Source organism: Eubalaena glacialis, chromosome 7 (assembly GCF_028564815.1).
Source record: "Eubalaena glacialis isolate mEubGla1 chromosome 7, mEubGla1.1.hap2.+ XY, whole genome shotgun sequence".
Lineage (NCBI taxonomy): Eukaryota > Metazoa > Chordata > Mammalia > Artiodactyla > Balaenidae > Eubalaena > Eubalaena glacialis.
Genome location: NC_083722.1, coordinates 105,518,169 through 105,538,693, shown reverse-complemented (window position 1 = coordinate 105,538,693; position 20,525 = coordinate 105,518,169). Strand labels below are relative to the sequence as shown.

The window sequence follows — 20,525 nt, the reverse complement described above, 5'->3', positions numbered from 1 at the left end:
GAAGGGATACAAAAGGCTAAAAATTTTTAAACTGTGAATATAAAGTTTTATAATGAAGGCCTACCTTCATTGCCATTTGGCATTTAAATTCTTCAAGAATTGGGAGTCTATTTTAGGGATTGGACTTTTCGACAAATTCTGAATTCCTAAAGCTGCTCTTAGCTGAAAAAAAAGTTTGGTACCACTGATTTTGAAGGTCCTCTTTCTAGGCAATGAATATTATAAAAACAGATGATACTAATTTCCACATTTTCTATCCCAAATATCGGAATGTCTAAGTAACCTGCCCATATAGTTGCAGCCCCTTTACTCTAGAACAATGAGAAGTACATAGGAAGAGGCCTTCAAGGAAAATCAGTTGGAGAGAACTCCTCCTTATCCTCCATTCATCAGATAATCATTAACTCTACAGAAGCCGGTAGTGACACTTACTTATTTCAATCTTCCTCACCCATCAAAACAAATGAAAACATAATCACTACCTTGAAAATTTAATTCTATTAATTATTTACTCAGAAATCCCGCCCCACCAAATTCTTTTCCTCTCGCTTCTAATTATTTTTTTCCTCCCGTTTCTATGGGGGTAAGGGAAAGGTCTAATGTCATTTACAATGGGCTAGGCTTGGGTTTAGAAAATACCACGTATTTATTATTAGATGCCCACAAGAAATTTGTTTCCACACAAACTGGTAATGTATCTACTACCTAGGAAGCAGCACTTACTCTGATCCAGCAGCCATATCTGAGTAGGATGTATCTGGTGTGGTGACTCCCAGAGGGATTGCAATGCTCATGACGTCCAACACAGCAGAGAGTGGAAATCACGGGGTCCAATTATCAGAGACTGGCCACTCTGAGAGTGGGGGTGAGCTGCAGAGCCTCAACCAACATGTTATGGACATGAGGAATCCTAGAACAGAAAAGGAAAACATCTAGTAACCAGACAGTTCTTTAAATTTATTGCAAATACTATTGAATATTTTTCTATTTTATGAACAAAGCTTTTAAGGGATAAATATAAAACAAATACAAGGGATCAACACTGTCTCGTGTTTACTATGTTCTACATTAATGTTCCACAAAGTGAGGTAGCAAAAGTTATGCTCACTTTTCATTTCTATTTTAATTTTTTTCTTTTCAGATAAAGGGAAAGTAATAGTCTGCTCACCAATGAGCACATTTCTGCCATTCCACAACTGCTTATCAAACAAAAATTTCTGACACCCTAGGACTTAACTAACAAGACACAGAATAGTTAAAAGAATTTACTAGTTTAATGTTATAGTTTAATGTTATTCCTTCCAAATTAAATATGATGATAAAAGAAATCAATCTGTTTACATTTGACTGAATAGCTGTTTCTTATTGCCTTCTTTTGTCATGGAATACTCTTTTCCTTCTTTTAAACCTTTTTAATAACTATAATTTTGGGAGAAGATGTAATTAGTAACTATATCTGTGAGATAATATCCACTGCTAGGTATGAATAAAAACATAAACCACAAAGTGTACAGTTTCATGATAAAAATTAGAAAATTTTGCATGGAAAAGCAGTGAGGATACCTTGAGTTGGTGATCACAGCCAGTGGAGTTTGGGAACAGAAAGAAACAAACTTGGTAGTGTAAAGAAACAAAAGTAGATTAAGTAGATTAAGAGATTTGGAGGTATGGTACAAAGGGAAAAAGTGTACTTTGATTTTACATTAGTGATTTTATAGTTCTGTAAAAAAAAACCATTAAAAGAATGGAACACAGAGCATTTTATGTGGGAGGAAAGAAAGTCAATGTGACTGTTAAGGCCCAGGTTAATAAAGATTTTTGCAAAAAAACTACAAAAAGAAGTCATGACTGATACACTGATTCATGATAAGACAAATAAGACAGTAGAAAATGGTTATTTATACTAAAAAAATTAAATCAAATGAAAAGTATACCATATTAATTGAGTCAATACAGGGGATCAATGCAAATTTTAAAATAGTAGATGATCTCAGATGCTTGACTCTTATTTTGAAATATGAAGCAAATTAACATGGAAAAGAAAACCAATAGTGAACAGTGAATCAGGACAAGATTTTTAAGAACACGTAAAGATAATACTCTTCTGTATCATTATTTTACAATGCTAGAACAGCTATAAACTAAGCAGTCCTCCCTGGCACCTACACTTTGAAAGAGCTGGATCTCACTAATGGACCTAGGACTCTCCAAATCCGGGTGTGGCAATATACCTGTTCCCACTCAACTTGAGGTGACATGTTGGACTTGAGACTGAAATGAAAAGGGCAAATCTTCCTACCTATTGCTTCCTTACAGCTCATAAAACAAAAGTGACTAATATAACTTTCTGCCTTTGGGCCTATTTTACACATAAATGTTTCCTTCCCCTAAAAATATAATCAAACAGAGGAGAGCAGTACATTCTCTAATCCTCTGGGAAATTGAAATAAAATTTACAAGTAACAGAAGAGAGAATACTTATCAAATAAGCCCAAAAGGGCATTTTTAAATATTGGGGATTGTTGGTTACAACTCTTTCTCTATTTGGTATCACTGCATAATTCTCAAAAAAAAAAAAAAAAAAAAAGCCCAGAGGCTACTTGGCTAAATAACCAGAACAGAGTCTAATAATGAGCATACTACTTTGACCAATACGGGAATCTGAATCATGTGTTATATTTCAGTAAAGAACCCCTCCCTGCCAATTACTCAACACCATTAAAAAATCCTCTGTCATAGCCATTACTGTTATATGCCCATAAAAAAATGTAGGTGTCTAGATAAAAGAAAACTTACAAAACTAAGCTGACAGTGGTTATTTTTCTGAGTCAAAAAAAGATATACTAAAAGGAAAAGATGGAAAAATCACTTCAAATAATATCTCCTTAATAAATGAATAAGTGATTAATACATTCCTTAATGAAATCCCAACCCAGCTAATGTGGATAGGTGAAAAATAACTTTAAGAAAGATTAAGTAGTTAACTACTTTCATGAATTCTTCCATTTTCCTTTTGTGTAATTTTACATGACCCTTTCCACTCTTCTGATGAAGGCATTTTGGATTAGCTTGGTTATACTGTTCCAAATAATACTTTTATGATATTGGGCATTTTTAATTAAAAAAAAAAAGATAACAAAACCTAATTTCTCATATAACCCCAAGACTAGTTCCTTTCCTAAATAACATGCAAAATGTAGCTATTAAAATGTTAACTGAAGAACTTATAACAGATCATCTATATGCAGTATTTTACTATAATTACCCTGGTTTTATAAGATAAGACAATAGGCTCCTACTATAGTTTACCAAGCTTAAGTAGTTATAGCAGTTACTAATTTATCACATAGTTGGAGATATGTCCTAGAAAGAATTGATAAGAATTAAAATCTCTAGGTGGAACAGTTTCAAAGTACCTTTTACTTGTTAATTTGTCTCTCTCTCTTCCTACCAAAGTAAAAACTCAATGAGGACAAGGATTTTTGTGTTTTATCCTCTGTTGTAGTTCCACAGCCTACAACAGCACCTGGCACGTAAAGGGTATTTGAGAATATTTGCTGAATAAATTATGATCACTCATATCAAAATTATAGTTTTTAGCATTCACTGAAGTACAAAAATTAAAACAAATTAAAAGAATTTACTTGGCTCAGTCACCTTTTTATAGACCTCTGAATATGAAGTCCCCCAAAATTATCTGCCAGTAGTTCTGAAGACCTAGAAAAAGTTGAGAAGCAAATTAGTATAGAAAGAAATAACATAGATGGACACATGGAATAGGATTCTACAGAAATAATATCTTAACGATAATTGTTCCATTTAGTACTGTATCTTTGTCCTTTAACCTTGTTATCTTATTTTCCTGTAAAGCCAGAACCTAAATAAAGGGTAGAAAAGGCAATTGTCTATTTGAGTTAAGAAGTGATACATATTGTCTCTGGGTAATCCTTTTCTTTCCTTCAAATCAGAATTCTCTCCCATTTCCCAAAGGATTCCTTCTTTTTCTCTGTCCTAGGAGGTGCTTCTCTCCTCCTCTGACCCATTCTTAAATTCGGAGGCTTTTCTTTAATCAAATGCCAAACTTATTCTCCAGTCAGACAGGGACCTACCATGATCTGTTAGAGTTCATATTAGTCCTTTCTTCCCCCTACCCTCTTGTCCTACTGTAGAAAGAGTGACAAGAGGGAATCCATTTGTGGTCAACTACACAATGGAAAGCATGCAGAAAACAGAGCTTTAATTAGCTTTCTACACTCCAAAAAGAAAAGGAAAATAGGTGATGACATAGGACTTGGGGGGGAAAAAGTCAAATTTAACATTAGCCAGAAAGGGGTTTCAACATCTGAAATGTTATATCATGTATGTGAAAAGAGCTGTGTGTGAGATTCCAGTTACCAAGCAGTAGAGAGTAAATGTTCTTTATGTTGATATCTTATGGATTTCTAACTTTTTATTAAAAATTGGAAAATAAACTATTCTTTAGAAACAATTTTAAAAGAGCATACTCAGAACTGTAAAAATAAAAGGTATGAAGGTAACAGTACATGGAAGGAAGAAAAAAATTACACAAAGGAAGAAACAGACTCCTTTAGCAACAACAAATAAGAAAGAAAAAAGGACAGGAGTAAAAAGAGAAATAAGTACATGAGTATACAGTAGGGGGAAAATGAATGCATCGGAATTTCAATTTCATTTCAGTTTAACTACAATCCATCAGACCCCCCAGGAACTGTAGTTAAGTTCTTGGACTCAGAAGCAGAACCAGCTTGACTCCCAGTACTGAGTACTCCTTTGAGAAGTCACCATTTACATATAGTTTCTAAGGAAAAGGCTTTTAAGAACGTGCCAGAAATAGTTTATAATTACCCCAGTCTTTTTAATTGAATTCAGAAATGGTCAATAGTCTCTGTATCTGCCATTCTGACAGTCTCTTCTCTATATGACTTGCTGAAAGCACAAGACCCATGTGATCTGTCAGGTCACTCTCAGAGAAAACAGACAAAAAGTGTTTTAAGAACAACTCCAACAGAGATTTCAGGAAAAGAAATTGCATCAGCCAGGTGAGCCGGAAGCAGCTGGGAGACAAGAGTCCAATAAACAGCCAATCCGATGAAAGAAATTCAGAACAAGTCTGCTTCAGTAATCCTGTGAAGAGGACTGGCAGGAAGAGGAGTGCCGCTTCAGAAAAAGAACAGGCCTCATATGCTTCAGACAGTCTTTGTACTGTGGCTGTGGACCTTGGCCATTCTCCCAGAAATGATGCAATCCTGATGAACAAGATCTGCTGCCAGAGAAACAATTGTTAACAGCCTATGCAGACAGCAACTTAGCCAAGAAGCAATCTCTGATCAACTCTCTCCACAAACCACCAGAAAGTCAAATTTCTTCCTCAGTTTTGATCTCTGACAAAACATGTTAGTGAATATATATTTAGATATATACAAATACGCCATTTTCTCAAAATGCCCCTTTTTAGTTCCTTTGGCTTTATAATATCTATCCTCTATCATTACATTTGAAAGAAAACACTGAGATTATTTTTATTTTTATGAATTCTCATGCTAACAGCAAGGTATTTACCTTGAAATTTTACTTTTCTCCCATTCTTATAAAAAAAAAAATGTTTGGGGATGTAGTGGCTTCCCTAAGTTTTAAAATCACTCTGCAATCTAGGGCCCAATTATGAGATTTCAAAGTAAAGACAAATATGCACACTTACTAATTCAGGGCCAGAAAGGTATATTTTATAGACATTTTTGAAATTATGTGAAACTCACTGTGTTAAAAATAGGCAGGTATTACAGAAAGAGAGAAAAATCTCTTCTTGCTTAGGCTGACACAAAAGGTAGGCTGAGTAATATCAGTTTGCAATGCCCACTTTTCTCAAGGGCAGTAATATTACTTCAGATCTTTTAAGAGGGTTAATGATTATTTTCATCCTATTAGCCACAACTTACTATTTTAGAATCTAAAACATCCTCAACTTAAAAATTCTCCCAAGGGGACTTCCCTGGTGGCGCAGTGGTTAAGACTCCGTGCTCCCAGTGCAGGGAGCCCGGGTTCGATCCCTGGTCAGGGAACTAGAAGCCACACGCATGCCGCAACTAAGGCGCCCACATGCTGCAACTAAGACCTGGCGCAACCAAATAAATAAATAAATATTAAAAAAAAGAAAAAATCCTCCCTAGATTAGATTCATCATCTCCTAGGCCTGGTTTCTTTTTCAGAGCTTTGGTATCAGGTTGTTCACACAGTATTGTTATGAAATTATTAGGATTTTTTCGTTCACACAGTATTGTTATGAAATTATTAGGATTTTTTCCTGCCTTGCATACTAAATAAAAGACTCTGTATACAAGAAACCTCATTTCTCTAAACTCCAACTAGCCAGATGCGACAATTAACCAAATTTCTTCTCTTTGAAAGCAATAACCCTTAAAGTGGGATTCACTAAAAACACAAGCTTCTAAAATGTATTCTGAAATCAATGTGTTCAGCCCAATCTACTATCCCGATATTTAAACTATTAAAATAATAAAAATCAACAGATATACAGAATAACTCTGAAGCAGTAAAAATTTTTAATAGGCCAATAAATGAATAAATTCAACACAGTTCAGAAGAAAAAAAATGTCAGAAAAATTTTCAATAAGGGTTAAAAGAAAATAACCACTAATTTTAAGATTCAATTTCTGAATCTACTGATTATTCAAAATTTTGTTATACATATAAGTTGAGATTATTCTTAAATACTTCTATACTTAAATTTCCTACTTTTGAATGACTACACAGTAAAAAGGGAAGACAGAGAGAATATTAGAAGATTTTTTTGTATGATTATACCTTCAATTTTTAAATCACATAACACTTAAGAAAGCAGTAAACATATATGTACATTTAGCTACACAACCAACTTGTTTGAGAACTAATGTGGCAGCTGCATTATATGCTTATCTTCCATTTCCAACCCAAACTGAGATACTGAGGAAAAACACTGCCGTTGTACTGTTAACATAAAGCTTTTTATCTTGGGAGGAGAAAAAGTATGTTAGGAAAAAGTACTATATTAGGAGTTAGGAAATTTGAGTTCTAGCCTATAACTTAATTAGTCTGGTCATCTCTGAAAAATCACTTTTTATAGATGAGACTTAAGTTCCTCAAAGTAAAATCTTCACTGGGTTTCCTCCTGCTCTAAATTTCTGTGAATCGTGACAGTGACTCAGGCAATTCATACAATGTCTCAAAAGTCTGTTTTCTCAGTGTACAGTAGAAAGAATAATACCTGTACTGCTGACATAGGTGCACACAGATTAGTGTTTGTAGCAAATAATAATTTAAGTGGCTCTCTGGAACTTTAAAATATATGTAAACAAAGAGGAGGTGCTACTAATCTGAATGTGGCTAAAAATTATTTTCACTCATCTTTAACTGTATATTTCAATTTTGCTAAAGTAAATCATGTGAGAAAAGGATATGTAGGAAACATGCAAAAAAAAAAAAAGTCTAGGAGAGAGAAGTGATAAGCATTAGAATAAATAAATAAGAATTATTGGAAAATAAGAGATGTGCTCTAAGAAAAGAGAAAGAGTTCAGAGATCTGGGGAAAAGTTCATGTACTTGGGGTAGTGTAAGTTATATGTTAGGCTTACGATCTGAAGCAAGTTAATACAGGCAAAGGATCTAGAAATTCAGGGCTGAAGAGAAGAAAAGACAAACGTGTTGGGATAAACAATTAAGAGAGACTAAAGAAACATCATTATTTAGTAATTTAAAGCCAAGATAAAGTTTTCCTTTTCTCCTACCTCTTCTCCTTCAACACTTGTTTATCTCTTGGCTCCTTTGCCTAAATTTATACTCCCTCTAGGGGCTACTGGGCTTGGCACAATAAACTGTCTACAAAAGCTCTAAACTTACTAGAGTAGGAGGTAATTAAAACCCAATTTAAAAAAAATCCTACTTCAGTCCATAGTAAGAATTTCTTTCCCCATGAAAAACTTCAATAATGGCAATATTATAGAGGCGAAGACATACTTCATTGTGCTTGGAAGGGAGGTGGGGGTGAGTAACAGGATAAGAGTACACTCTGTAAATAACGAAACTAAATACTACAATCTTAAATTATTTTAAGATGACACTGAAGAAAACAAAATATTTTACTTACAACTCACTTAACTATGATAAACAGATATTTACTGCTAAACTAACCAAGGATGCACAGACTCTTTCTGCCTTTTTGTCAAATAAAGATGATACCCTCAATGAACTTCGATTTACCTCTTTAAAGAGCTATATTCTAAAGACTTTCTAAAGGTTTTGTCCTACTGTGTTTGAAGCCTCTGATCATGCTTTAGAGCCATGTTCCATACTAGATAGGAAAAGAACCTCTCCTACCTCTGTGTTTGACTCCTCTAAATCCTTCCTTTTTTCATTTTCAAACCCTGAATGGGAACCATGTTCACTTACTCCAGACAAAGTGAGTTATACATATTTATCAGGAATTGATATCTTTATATTTTCAGTAGTTTAGGCAAAATTTCTCCGGTTGATAAAAAATTTAGAGTTTTAAGTTCAGAGTCTAATTCATTATTCTATAGATGAAGAAACAGAGCTATAAAAGTATTAACTTATAAGAAGTCACACACACAGTAGTGGAGTTAAGAAGAAAATTAGGATTTTAATGTATAGGCTCTATTTATTAAAGTAATTACTACTAACTTTAGATAGCAACATTTGAATTAAAAGAAAAAAAAATTTTTTTTTGGCTGCTGAGCAGCTTGTGGGATCTTAGTTCCCCAACCAGGGATTGAACCTGGGCCCTCCACAGTGAGAGTGCAGAGTCCTAACCAATAGTCCACCAGGGAATTCCCTAAAAGAAATTTTTAAAAAATTAAGCACCAATTATTGTTGGTACTACGTTAGACAAACAAGTCCAGATTAACATTCCTGGCTCTCTTGGGATTTATATTACCCAGATTTGTCAGGGTTTTCTTCATTCATTCATTCAACAATCATGAAGTGAGTAACTACTCATGTAACTCTACTACGTATAAAAACCATGTTAAGTTTTATTTTAAAATGTTTCTCTTGGGACTTCCCTGGTGGCACAGTGGTTAAGAATCCGCCTGCCAACGCAGGGAACACAGGTTCGATCCCTCCTCTGGGAAGATCCCACATGCTGCAGAGCAACTAAGCCCGTGCACCACAACTACTGAGCCTGTGCTCTAGAGCCTGCGAGCCACAACTACTGAGCCTGCGAGCCACAACTACTGAAGCCCACGCACCTGGAGCCCGTGCTCCGTAACAAGAGAAGCCACAAGGAGAAGCCCACGCACCACAATGAAGAGTAGTCCCCGCTTGCCGCAACTAGAGAAAGCCCGCGCGCAGCAACAAAGACCCAACGCAGCCCCCGCCCCCCCAAAAATAATAAAGTTTCTCTTATCCAAGTAGAAGAGGGTAGGCACTTTGCAAAAACTCTTTCGGTTTCCCTATGTGCCAAAGTATTGCATCTTTACAACCACAAGGGAAAATAAAATCCTAAAGTGTGTCTCCACAATTAATGAGTCATCCTGAAGTGAAAACAACACCCTACCCCCAAAGAAAGAAAACCCCAAACCACTCCATCTTTTAGCAGTGACACAGAGGGATACAGAAACAGATTCTTTTATAAATCTCAAACTGTTTAGACAAAACTTTTCACTGATTGGTCTCATGAAAAATTCTATTAAGAATGAAGAAGAATGAAGAACAATGGGCAGCAAGAACCTTCAAAACACAGACAAACAGAACCTGACTATACGTGTTCTGTGATTATTTGACAGACCAGGTGGCTAAGTATCTAGCAGTAAAGGAATTTAAAGCTTAATAATTCTGATATGCACAATGGGGATCCTCTCCTGACCAACAGCTGTATCTTTATTGACTTATTAAGAAATAATAAATGCTTATAAAAATATACACACATTACAAAAGCATAAAAAGTAGAAGTGAAATTCTCACATAATTCCACTTCCCAAAGTTCCCCAAAGATGAAAGTGAGTACCCTACTGTTCTTTAATCAGCTTTGCTCATTTAGTAGTAAGTTTTGGACATCTTTCTATATGCGCATGTACAAAATTTATTTCTTCCTCTTAAACGACAGCACTGGGGCTTCCCTGGTGGTGTAGTGGTTAAGAATCCGCCTGCCAATGCAGGGGACACGGGTTCAAGCCCTGGTCTGGGATCCCACCTGCCATGGAGCAACTAAGCCCGTGTGCCACAACTACTGAGCCTGCGCTCTAGAGCCCGCGAGCCGCAACTACTAAGCGCACACACCACAACTACTGAAGCCTGTGTGCCTAGAGCCCGTGCTCCGCAACAAAACAAGCCACCGCAATGAGAAGCCCGTGCACCGCAATGACGACCCAATGCAGCCAAACAAAAAAAAGACAGCACTGTATTCTATCCTATGGATCTACTATAATTTAAATCAATTCTCTGCAGGAGAATGTTTAGATTGTTGCTAATCTTCCATAATATACACAATGCTGCATTGAATGGGCATGTACATATGCCTTTCTTTATACATGTGTATAAACAATTCCTTAGGACACATTCTTAGAAGTGGAACTGCTAGAAGGGCATGAGCACATTTATTAGTGATGCCGAACCACCCTCCAGAAAATTAAAGCCAGTTTACACTCCTACAAACATAGTGGGAAGGCTACATTTTCCCGTAATGTTCAAAATAATTTCAATTCTAACATTCCTCATAGAGTTTCTTCCTTAGAAGACTCTCTACAGCCTACAAGAAAACCCTAACACGAAAGTTAATTGCAAATTCTCAACAATTCTGTGATACACTTTTAAAACTACTGACTGGATGCACTGGATGTCCTCTAAAATTCTTTTATACTAAGTAGGAGATCTCAATTGCTTTTTCACTAAACTTGGGATGGGATCTTCAAAGTAAAACCTAGATAAGGCACTATTACACAACAGAAGTATTTTCTTATGGTTGTCCCATGACATAACTTTAAATTCATTTAATAGAAGGCAGCGCCAAGCTCTAAATTTCTTTTCCCAGTAATGAAAAAACAAATGCTAGCCATTTAGCTGGCATCTGTTGATTTGAGCTCTTCAGTTTCAAATAAGCTATAAAAACTCTGTTCTAGCAGTTCTACCTCAGTAGTATATATGATGCCTTCCATTTTTAATTACCCTCGGAAAGAGAAAAAAGTTTGAAACTACAAGAAGCTTGTCAATATTGACTTACTAAAAGACAGAGTGCCAAAATATTGACTAAATCTGTAACGTAGCTACAAATCATTTGGTATATACTCCACTATGACACCGGACATGGTTCAAATCTAAGTCCTGGGCCAATGAGGCAAAAAACCTCTCCTTTTCCCTGTGCTGGCACTAGCACCTGACTGACAGCCTAGATGCAGAGCTATTCTTTCTCCTCTGAAATATTTCACAGATTGTCTTTTATCCATCCATTCACCAACACTACTCACCTCCTTATGATTTCAAGGTTGCAGTGAACTGCTCTCACTAACTGAGTTCTCAACCCTTCAATCTACTCTTCATTCTCCCATGATGCTAAATAACTATGATCATTATCATTCTACTATTAGAAACCTACAAGGGCTACCTAATACCTACTGGGTTAGTTCAAACTCCTTTGCCTGAATGGAAGACCACCTTTGTTAATTAGCTATTCATCTGTTTCTTTTCCTTCAAAATTTTGTTCACACTACTTATCTTGTCTGATACGCTATTTTTTTGCATCTTAAAAAAACTTTATTATGAAAAATTTCAAACAAATACAAAACCAGAGAAAACCCTGTAATGAACTCACAGACTACCGAGTTTTAATCAACAACCAACTCATAGCCAATCTTATTTTATCTATAATCTTTCCTCTTCTACATGATTATTTTAAAGCAAATCCCAGAAATATCAGTTGTACATATTACATTTGCTGAATAAAGTTGTCCCTTGTTTATTATAAATATGGTGAGAGTGGTTGGCTTATAATGACAGGTGGCAGTGATAGGGAAAGAAAGACCATCATTCCAAGGCAAAAGTGAAAATGGATAAAAACGTAATGTAATTCATCAATTGATTTGCTGAGTAACGTTTAGGCTTTACAATTATACACACATAGCTATTAAAAATGTCTTAATCATTTTTCTTTAAGAAAAAAAAATTTTTTTTTTTTTTTAAGAAAAAAAATTACTGGGAATTCCCTGGTGGTCCAGTGGTTAGGACTCTGTGCTTCCACTGCAGGAGACACAGATTTGATCCCTGGTTGGGGAACTAGGATCCCGCAAGCCGTATAGCCAAAAAAAAACCCCCCAAAACAAAAAACAAATACTGTAAGCAATTTTTTTTGGATTTTTAAATTTGATATGGACCATTTTTTAATAGACTTATTTATTTATCTACTTATTTATTTACGTATTTATGGCTGCGTGCGGGCTTTCTCTGGTCGTGGCGAGCGGGGGCTACTCTTCGTTGTGGTGTGCGGGCTTCTCATTGTGGTGGCTTCTCTTGTTGCGGAGCACGGGCTCTAGGCGCGCAGGCTTCAGTAGTTGTGGCTCGCGGGCTTAGTTGCTCCGTGGCACGTGGGATCTTCCTGGACCAGGGATTGAACCCATGTCGCCTGCACTGGCAGGCGGATTCTTAACCACTGAGCCCCCAGGGAAGCCCTGATATAGACCATTTTTAAAGTCTTTATTGAGTTTGTTACCATATTGCTTCTGTTTTGGTTTTCTGGCCCTGAGGCATGTGGGATCTTAGCTCCCCCACCAGGGATCAAACCCGCACCCCCTGCATTGGAAGGCAAAGTCTTAACCACTGGACTGCCAGGGAGGTCCCAGTAAGCAATTATTTTTTGATCTGAGTTTGTTGATAATAAAATTTCTTGTGTTCTTGGGAATGCAGATTTTTCCTTATAGCAGAGTTAAGCACAAGCATACACACAACCCACATCTGTGACATAGCATTCTTATTTGTATATGCTATGTGTCAATAAGTAAAAATGGATAAAACACAGAAGAAACACCTGGAAGCAGTTAAGTGTGATAAACCAATGCATTAAAGAGAAGGACTGTTTGTGACCACCTAGAGGGGTAGGACAGGGAGGGTGGGAGGGAGGGAGACGCAAGAGGGAAGAGATATGGGGATATATGTATATGTACAGCTGATTCACTTTGTTATAAAGCAGAAACTAACACACCATTGTAAAGCAATTATACTCCAATAAAGATGTTAGAAAAGAAAAAAAAATTGGTTTTGAGTCAAAAAAAAAAAAAAAGAGAAGGACTGTAACATCACACTAGCAATGGCTCATATCTGAGGTGCTAGCCAGCTGTTCTTTTTAATGAGCAGTTTCTTAAGAGTACTAGAACCTTAGACTGATGACTAACTTAGGGTTAAAAAAGCTCATATACTCAATGGAGGCATATTTTCCAGTCAAAAAATAACTCACTAATAATGGTGAGTGTCACAGAACAGAAACATCTGGGAATATATACAGCTGATACCCTATATGAACCACAAAGCAGAGATATCTTAAGATCCAGTTAGTGGAAAATAGGCCCAAATCAATGTCAATGCAAATATATACCAACACATTCTATTAGCAAACTACCCTCCATAAGCTATACTGATAACAATAAAATTAAACTCAGGATAACTTTTAATTTAAAAAGTAACAGTGATGTAAGAAAATGATCAACTCAAAGAAACACTGATGTACATTGTTTTGCCTAAGCAAAAAACTAGCCTACATTTACTCATATAGTAGCTTACTGGGTAAAATGAAATCTTTGGAATGGTAAGTACATCATTTCCCTAGAAGTCCAAGAGGATGAACATCTCTGGACCAACTAGCTATTAATTTGTTATGAGACGCAGAAACTTGTAAGAGTTCTCATCATGAAAAACATCAAAAATATTTAACTTATGGATTGTAAAATTATTCTCTGGAGATCTTACTATGAAAATAATTTAAAAACCTTGATACAGAGAATTCCCTGGCAGTCAAGTGGTTAGGGCTCTGCCCTTTCACTGCCAAGGGCTTGGGTTCAATCCCTGGTTGGGGAACTTAGATCCCACAAGCTGCGTGGCGTGGCCAATAAAAATAAAAACCCTGATAATCCAGTTTCAGTAAACCCTTCAGCTGTATCTGGGCCAAAATTCTCATTCATTAATTCTTACAATAAACTAGCCCCAGGACACGGACAAAACAGTACTTTTTAATGAATACAACTGGTACAGTAAAGTTGCTCCAAATTCTCATGCAAAATATAATCACAACCGTATACTACGTTAAAATTTCCCAGTTATTTTATTGTCTCTTTCAATCATCTCTGTTGCTTTTCCTGTCCTGTCAGAGTTTGACCCTAAGCAAAGCCCAGAATTCTAGCACTGAACAAAGTGGAGTAAAACATAAAGCATCTTAGGATTTAGCTTCTATTTTTCTTTTTTGTTAAAACATTTTCTATTTACAAACTTATTTTTTCCTAAGTAAAATATTTCTAAATGCTCAACATTACTGTTTTTGAATATGGTATTTCCTTTTCCAGTGCCTGGTAACCAATATAAAAACTAAGGCTTAAAAAAAAAAAAAAAAAAAGCCTATGCCCCAGCTTTTGACAAATCTCTTGTAGACCACCACTAATAACTTTAGAGCAGTGGTTCCCAATCTTTTTGTGTATAAGGATAGTTTTTAAAACTGCAAAAATTTTTGGGGGTGGAAGAAATGGCTATAGGGGGTCAAAGGTAGAAACCTCCAATTGTAAAAAAAATAAGTCATGGGGGTATAATCTATAGCATGGTGACTAGTTAATACTGTATCGCACATTTTAAAGTTGCTAAGAGAGTAGATCTTAAAAGTTCTCAACACAAGAAAAAATAATTGTAACTAAGGTGAGGGATGTTGGCTAGACTTATTATGGTGATCATTTCACAACGTATACAAATCATTATGAAATCACTATGTTGTACACCGGAAACTAATATGTCAATTAAACCTCAAAAAAAATTTTAAAAAATAAGGCCATTAGGGTGGGCCCTAATCCAATATAACCGGTGTCCTTATAAGAGAAAATCTGGACACACAAAACACACCAGGGACATGCACACACAGAGGAAGGACCATATGAAGAGGCAAGAGAGTGACCATCTGCAAGCCAAGGAGAGAGGTCTCAGGAGAAACCACCCCTGCCGACACCTTGATCTCAGACTTTTAGCCTCAAAAAAAGTGCAAAGAAGTTTATCTGCCAACTAGGAAAATACAGTAAAAAAAAAAAAAAAACAACTATGAATTTGTCAACACATTACATCTTTGCAACTGGGGTTCCTGGCCCACAAAGCACCAGTGCCCAAGAATAATAATTATGGAGAACTGACAATATTTCTGCACAAGAGCCTTTCATTTATGTCCTTAAGGACCATTATCTATTAACATTTAGCCACGACGGGACTAAACAATTTATACTCTGATAAATGTATCAGATGATACTTACTAAAAGTGACAAAAAAAGGGAAAGAAACAAAATCCCTGCCTAAGAAGGTGCCTTCCTTGGACCTCTTGGGCCAAACCACCATAAAGCCCCCTGTTAAAGCAAAGATGTCTTTACATTCAACCCTGAATTCTGAAAAAAATTACATGACCCCATGGCTCTTCAATGAACTTAGGATTTCTTAGGAATCCACTAAGACTCAAGTTTGTGTTTCATGTTTTAAATTCCAACTCTTCCCCCATCTGTACATGAAAGCAAGAAGGAAACCCACGAGGCAGGCTCTCCATTTGCCTTAGTATTTATATTCAAAACTTTATCTGGGGTATAACTACCTTGTTACAGTTTTTCTAGCAGATTTCGAACTTAACACCTCTTAGCTATTATTTGAGCATACATACTTATTAAATTCCTACCAACTCTGCATTACTGAACTGTTCAAAGGAAACAATATTGGCGTAAAATTTTCTTTGAGGGGGACCTATAACGAATGTTTATTTGGCTATCAGTCTATTACAGTTCAAACAAAATCCTAATTTACAAGCCAAAAAAAGTTTTAAAGATAAATGTTTGGGAGCCGCTTGACACCATACCTTATTCTACAGAAATTCAAATTCCTTTTAGAAGTCTTATCAGACTTCTAGACCTATTATTAATGCCTTTTTTTTTTTTTAAATTTTAAATTTTTGGCTGCGCTGGGTCTTCGGTGCTGTGTGCGGGCTTTCTCTAGTTGCGGAGCACCAGCCGTAGGCGCGCGAGCTCAGTAGTTGTGCCTCATGGGCTCTAGAGCGCAGACTCAGTAGTTGTGGCTCACGGGCTTAGTTGCTCCATGGCACGTGGGATCTTCCCGGACCGGGGATTGAACCCGTGTCCCCTGCATTGGCAGGCGGATTCTTAACCACTGCGCCACCAGGGAAGTCCTTTACTTCCTTTTTAAAAGGTATTTTCTTTGGAAAAAAATTGATTTATCAAGCACAACTGACTGTGCATCTGTGCCAATTTGATACAAGTAGGTTTTGATTTCTAGTAGCAAAATTATTTAAATTTTCAAAAATACAAGAATTCACAGATTACTTCTTTATAAGAAAACAAGTATGTTCATGGGTGGGCTCTGTGGTGGTTTGCTGCTTGGCCCAATAGGTCAAAGGGGGGCACCTTTTCAGGCTGAAGAAGAAATCAACTGAGTCAAGCTGCTCTCTTAGGAACCAAATCCTAGGATGCCTATAGTTCTTAACCTTTTTGAAGAGTAATCACAGATTTCTGTGATAATCTTAAAAAGATTATGAAACATTACCTCAGAAAAATGTAGAGACAAAACTCAAGGGAAAAATTCTAGGGATTCCTAGGCCTCTGATCTACACCCTTTCCTGAAATGCAGGCAGTCTGGGATAAGGGAAGCCGGTAACTGACTGAATGGTAAATACCCTGGAAGTCAGAATTTACAATATGTCTAGTAGGGGACAAAGTCCAAAAAACCTCATCAATTTCCTCTCTTTATCCAGATCCAGGACCCCTATCCAATTCGAGGCAAAGAATCCTAGAGGAAAAAGGGGAAAAACTACAGACGGATGGCAACACCCAAAGTCAGGAGGAGAGGAAAGTGCAGATTATGTTGGTGGAGTCTTCTTTAAATAACATAAGTAATATGGTATAATGAAAAGATCCTGGAATCATACAGGGTTGACTCACCTTATTACTAGCTGTGCGATCACTCTGATTCAGTTTGTTCATCTGTAAGCCACTCTATAGCACTACTTTGAGAATTAAGTAACATAACATTAAGAGAACTTAGCAAGATACTTAGCACACTGCAGGCACCTACTTTTGGTATGCAGGGTTACAATATTAGAGAAGTAAATAGAGGTCAAAAGGCAAATAGGAACCACTTTCCTGCTTCCAAGGCAATAGTATTTAGTGGAAGAAAGGAACCTACAGTTTGAGTTTTGTTAATAACTTGCCAGTCTACTAACGTTAAGACTTGCTAACAGTCACAGAATAATCTGCACTCTTAGTCAAATACCCTATTAATTTTCTTAGAGAAATCTGAACTTTTTGGCATTGATGTGGTATTTATAGGATACTTTTTCAGAAATTCAACCAGCTCATAAAATGAAATCTAATATATACTGAACATACTGTTAATTTACCCACTTGCTTCCTCAATCCTGTCCAATTCCTCTCAGGAAGGCCCTCCAGAATTCTACACAGACTTTTAAAAAATATTAGTTTCCTTTTACTACAAAGTCATATCTGCATAGCCACTCTGTTTTTCCATTGATTGGAAGTATCATGTGACAGTCACAAAAGGAACTGGGCTCAGAAGGCAAGTAGCACCAATGGGGAAAGACTGAAACATGAGTATGTTACTATCTGCTTTAACAAGACTCACAACAGCCAATTTGATAGATACCTTCATTTTAACCTTTAAAATTTTTTATTGTGAAACATTTCAAACAAGTAATAAAAGTAAACTTTTATAAGAAACTCCATTTATGTATCATCTTTCAACAATTACCAACTCACAGTCAATCTTGTTCCATCTTTTACCTCTTCTCCATTCTAAAGCAAACACCAGGAACATATCATTTCGTCCATAAATATTTCAGCATGTACCTCTAAAAGACAGATTCTTTAAAAAAAAAAAAAAAAAAAAAAGGTGTGCATTTTAGTTCCTGTTTTGTTTTGGAGGGAAGATAACTTTATTTTTTAAATTTTTATTGGAATATAGTTGATTTACAATGTTGTATTACTCTCTGCTGTACAGCAAAGTGAATCAGTTATACATATATTTACGTATATCCACTTTTTTAGATTCTTTTCCCATATAGGTTATTACAGAGTATTGAGTAGAGTTCCCTGTGCTACATACAGTAGGTCCTTATTAATTACCTATTTTATACGTAGTAGTGTGTGTATGTCAATCCCAATCTCCCAATTTATCCCCCCCTCCCCTTTTGGGGGAAGATAACTTAAACCACCATTTTGCCCTTTCCTAGAACTCCCATTCCTATATCTAAAGTATTGTCATCCAATCTGAATTCACTTTAGCACTCCTCAATCTCACTCTAATCCCAAAGTACTAAAACAAACAAAAAACCTTCCAAAAAATTAGAGAGGGAACACTTCAAAACTCATTTTACCCTGATATCAAAGCCAGATATGAATACTACAAGAAAAGAAAACTACAGGTCAATAACCCTGATGAACATACACGCAAAAATCCTCAACAAAATATTAGCAAACTCAATTCAACAGTACATTAAAAGGATCATATACCATGATCAAATGGGATTTATTCCTGGGATGCAAGGATGGTTCAACTACCCAAATCAATCAATGTTATACACATTAAAAATCATATGATTATCTCAATAGATGCAGAAAAAGCATTTTACAAATTCCAACATCCCTTCATGATAAAAACTCTCAATGAATTGGGTACAGATGGAGTGTACCTCAACGTAATAAAGGCCATATATGACAACCCACAGCTAACATCATACTCAATGGTGAAAAGTTGAAAGCTTTTAAGATCAGGAACAAGACAAAGATTTCCACTCTTACCACTGTTATTCAAAACAGTAGTGGAAGTACTAACCAGAGCAATTAGACAGGAAAAAGGAAAAAAAGAAAAAAAAGAAAAGGCATCCAAATCAGAAGTAAAATCATCTCTGTTTGCAGATGTCATGGTATTATATCTAGCAAACCCTAAAAATTCCCCCAAAAATGTTTAGAATAAACAAATTCAAGGAATTCCCTGGTGGTGCAGTGGTTAAGAATCCGCTTGCCACTGCAGGGGACACGGGATCGATCCCTGGTCCAGGAAGATCTCACATGCCGTGGAGCAACTAAGCCCGTGTGCCAAAACTACTGAGCCCACGCGCCACAACTATTGAAGCCCGCACGCTGCAACCACTGAAGCCCACGAGTCTACAGCCCGTACTCCGCAATAAGAGAAGCCACTGCAATTAGAAGCCCATGCACCGCAACGAAGAGTAGCCCCTGCTCGCCGCAACTAGAGAAAGCCCACGTGCAGCAACGAAGACCCAACACAGCAACAAAACCCCAAAACAACAACAACAAAAAACAAATTCGGCAAAGTGACAGGATACAAAATCAATATATAAAAAAATCACTAACAACAAACTACAGGAACAAGAAATTAAGAAAACAATCCTATTTACAACATCAAAAAGAGTAAAATAATTAGGAATAAATTCAACCAAGTGAAAGATCTGTGCACTGAAAACAGTAAAACACTGATGAAACAAATCAAAGACACAAACGAATGGAAAGACAGTTCGAGCTCATCAACTGGAAGAATATTGCTAAAATGTCCATACTATCCGAAGTGATCTACAGATTCAATGCAATCCCTATCAAAATTCCAGTGGCATTTTTCGCTGAATAGCCAAAGCAATCTTGAGAAGGAAAAACAAATCTGAAGCATCATATTTCCTGATTTCAAAGTATATTACAAAAATTCAGTATGGTGTCGTCATAAAAACAGACACATACATCAATGGAACAGGATAAAGAGCCCAGAAATAAACCCATGCACATACGGCAAACTAATTTTCAACAAAGGTGTCAAGAATATACAATGGGGAGAAATACAGCAAAAGCTATGAATCAGGACTTTTTTGGATATTCTTTAATTTTGAGAAGCATCTTTCTGTTACTAGAGCTGTTAAGAGTATTTTATAGGCTGTGACAGCACTGTAAGCAACCTAAGTGTCCATAAACAGATAAATGGATAAAGAAGATGTGGTACATACACACAATGAAGTATTACTCAGCCATAAAAAAAGAATGAAATACTGCCCTTTGCAGCAAAATGGATGGACCTAGAGATTATCATACTAAGTGAAGCCACACAAAGACAAAATTGTATGGTATCACTTATATGTGGAATCTAAAAAATAACACAAAAGAACTAATTTACAAAACAGAAACAGACATAGAAAACAAACTTATGGTTACCAAAAGGGAAAGGGATGGGGTGGGATAAATTTC

The 20,525-nt window shown here is 36.2% G+C and overlaps 1 protein-coding gene across 10 annotated transcripts in view; it reads right to left on the bottom strand.

Annotated features, from left to right (window-relative positions):
* Nucleotides 1–20,525, bottom strand: part of SETD5 (SET domain containing 5) — a 79,793-nt gene that overhangs the window by 42,552 nt on the left and 16,716 nt on the right. For 3 of the 10 annotated variants that reach the window (XM_061197179.1, XM_061197187.1, XM_061197189.1), the window contains exons 2-3: nucleotides 3,658–3,717; nucleotides 724–910 (exon numbers count right to left, since the gene is read on the bottom strand). In XM_061197179.1, coding sequence (XP_061053162.1) covers nucleotides 724–794 — 71 coding nt within the window. In that variant the 5' untranslated portion in view covers nucleotides 795–910; nucleotides 3,658–3,717. Of the gene's footprint in view, nucleotides 1–723; nucleotides 911–3,657; nucleotides 3,718–4,866; nucleotides 4,897–18,032; nucleotides 18,049–20,525 lie in introns of those variants that run through there. The other 7 variants (XM_061197176.1, XM_061197185.1, XM_061197180.1 and 4 more) reach the window with 6 other exon arrangements.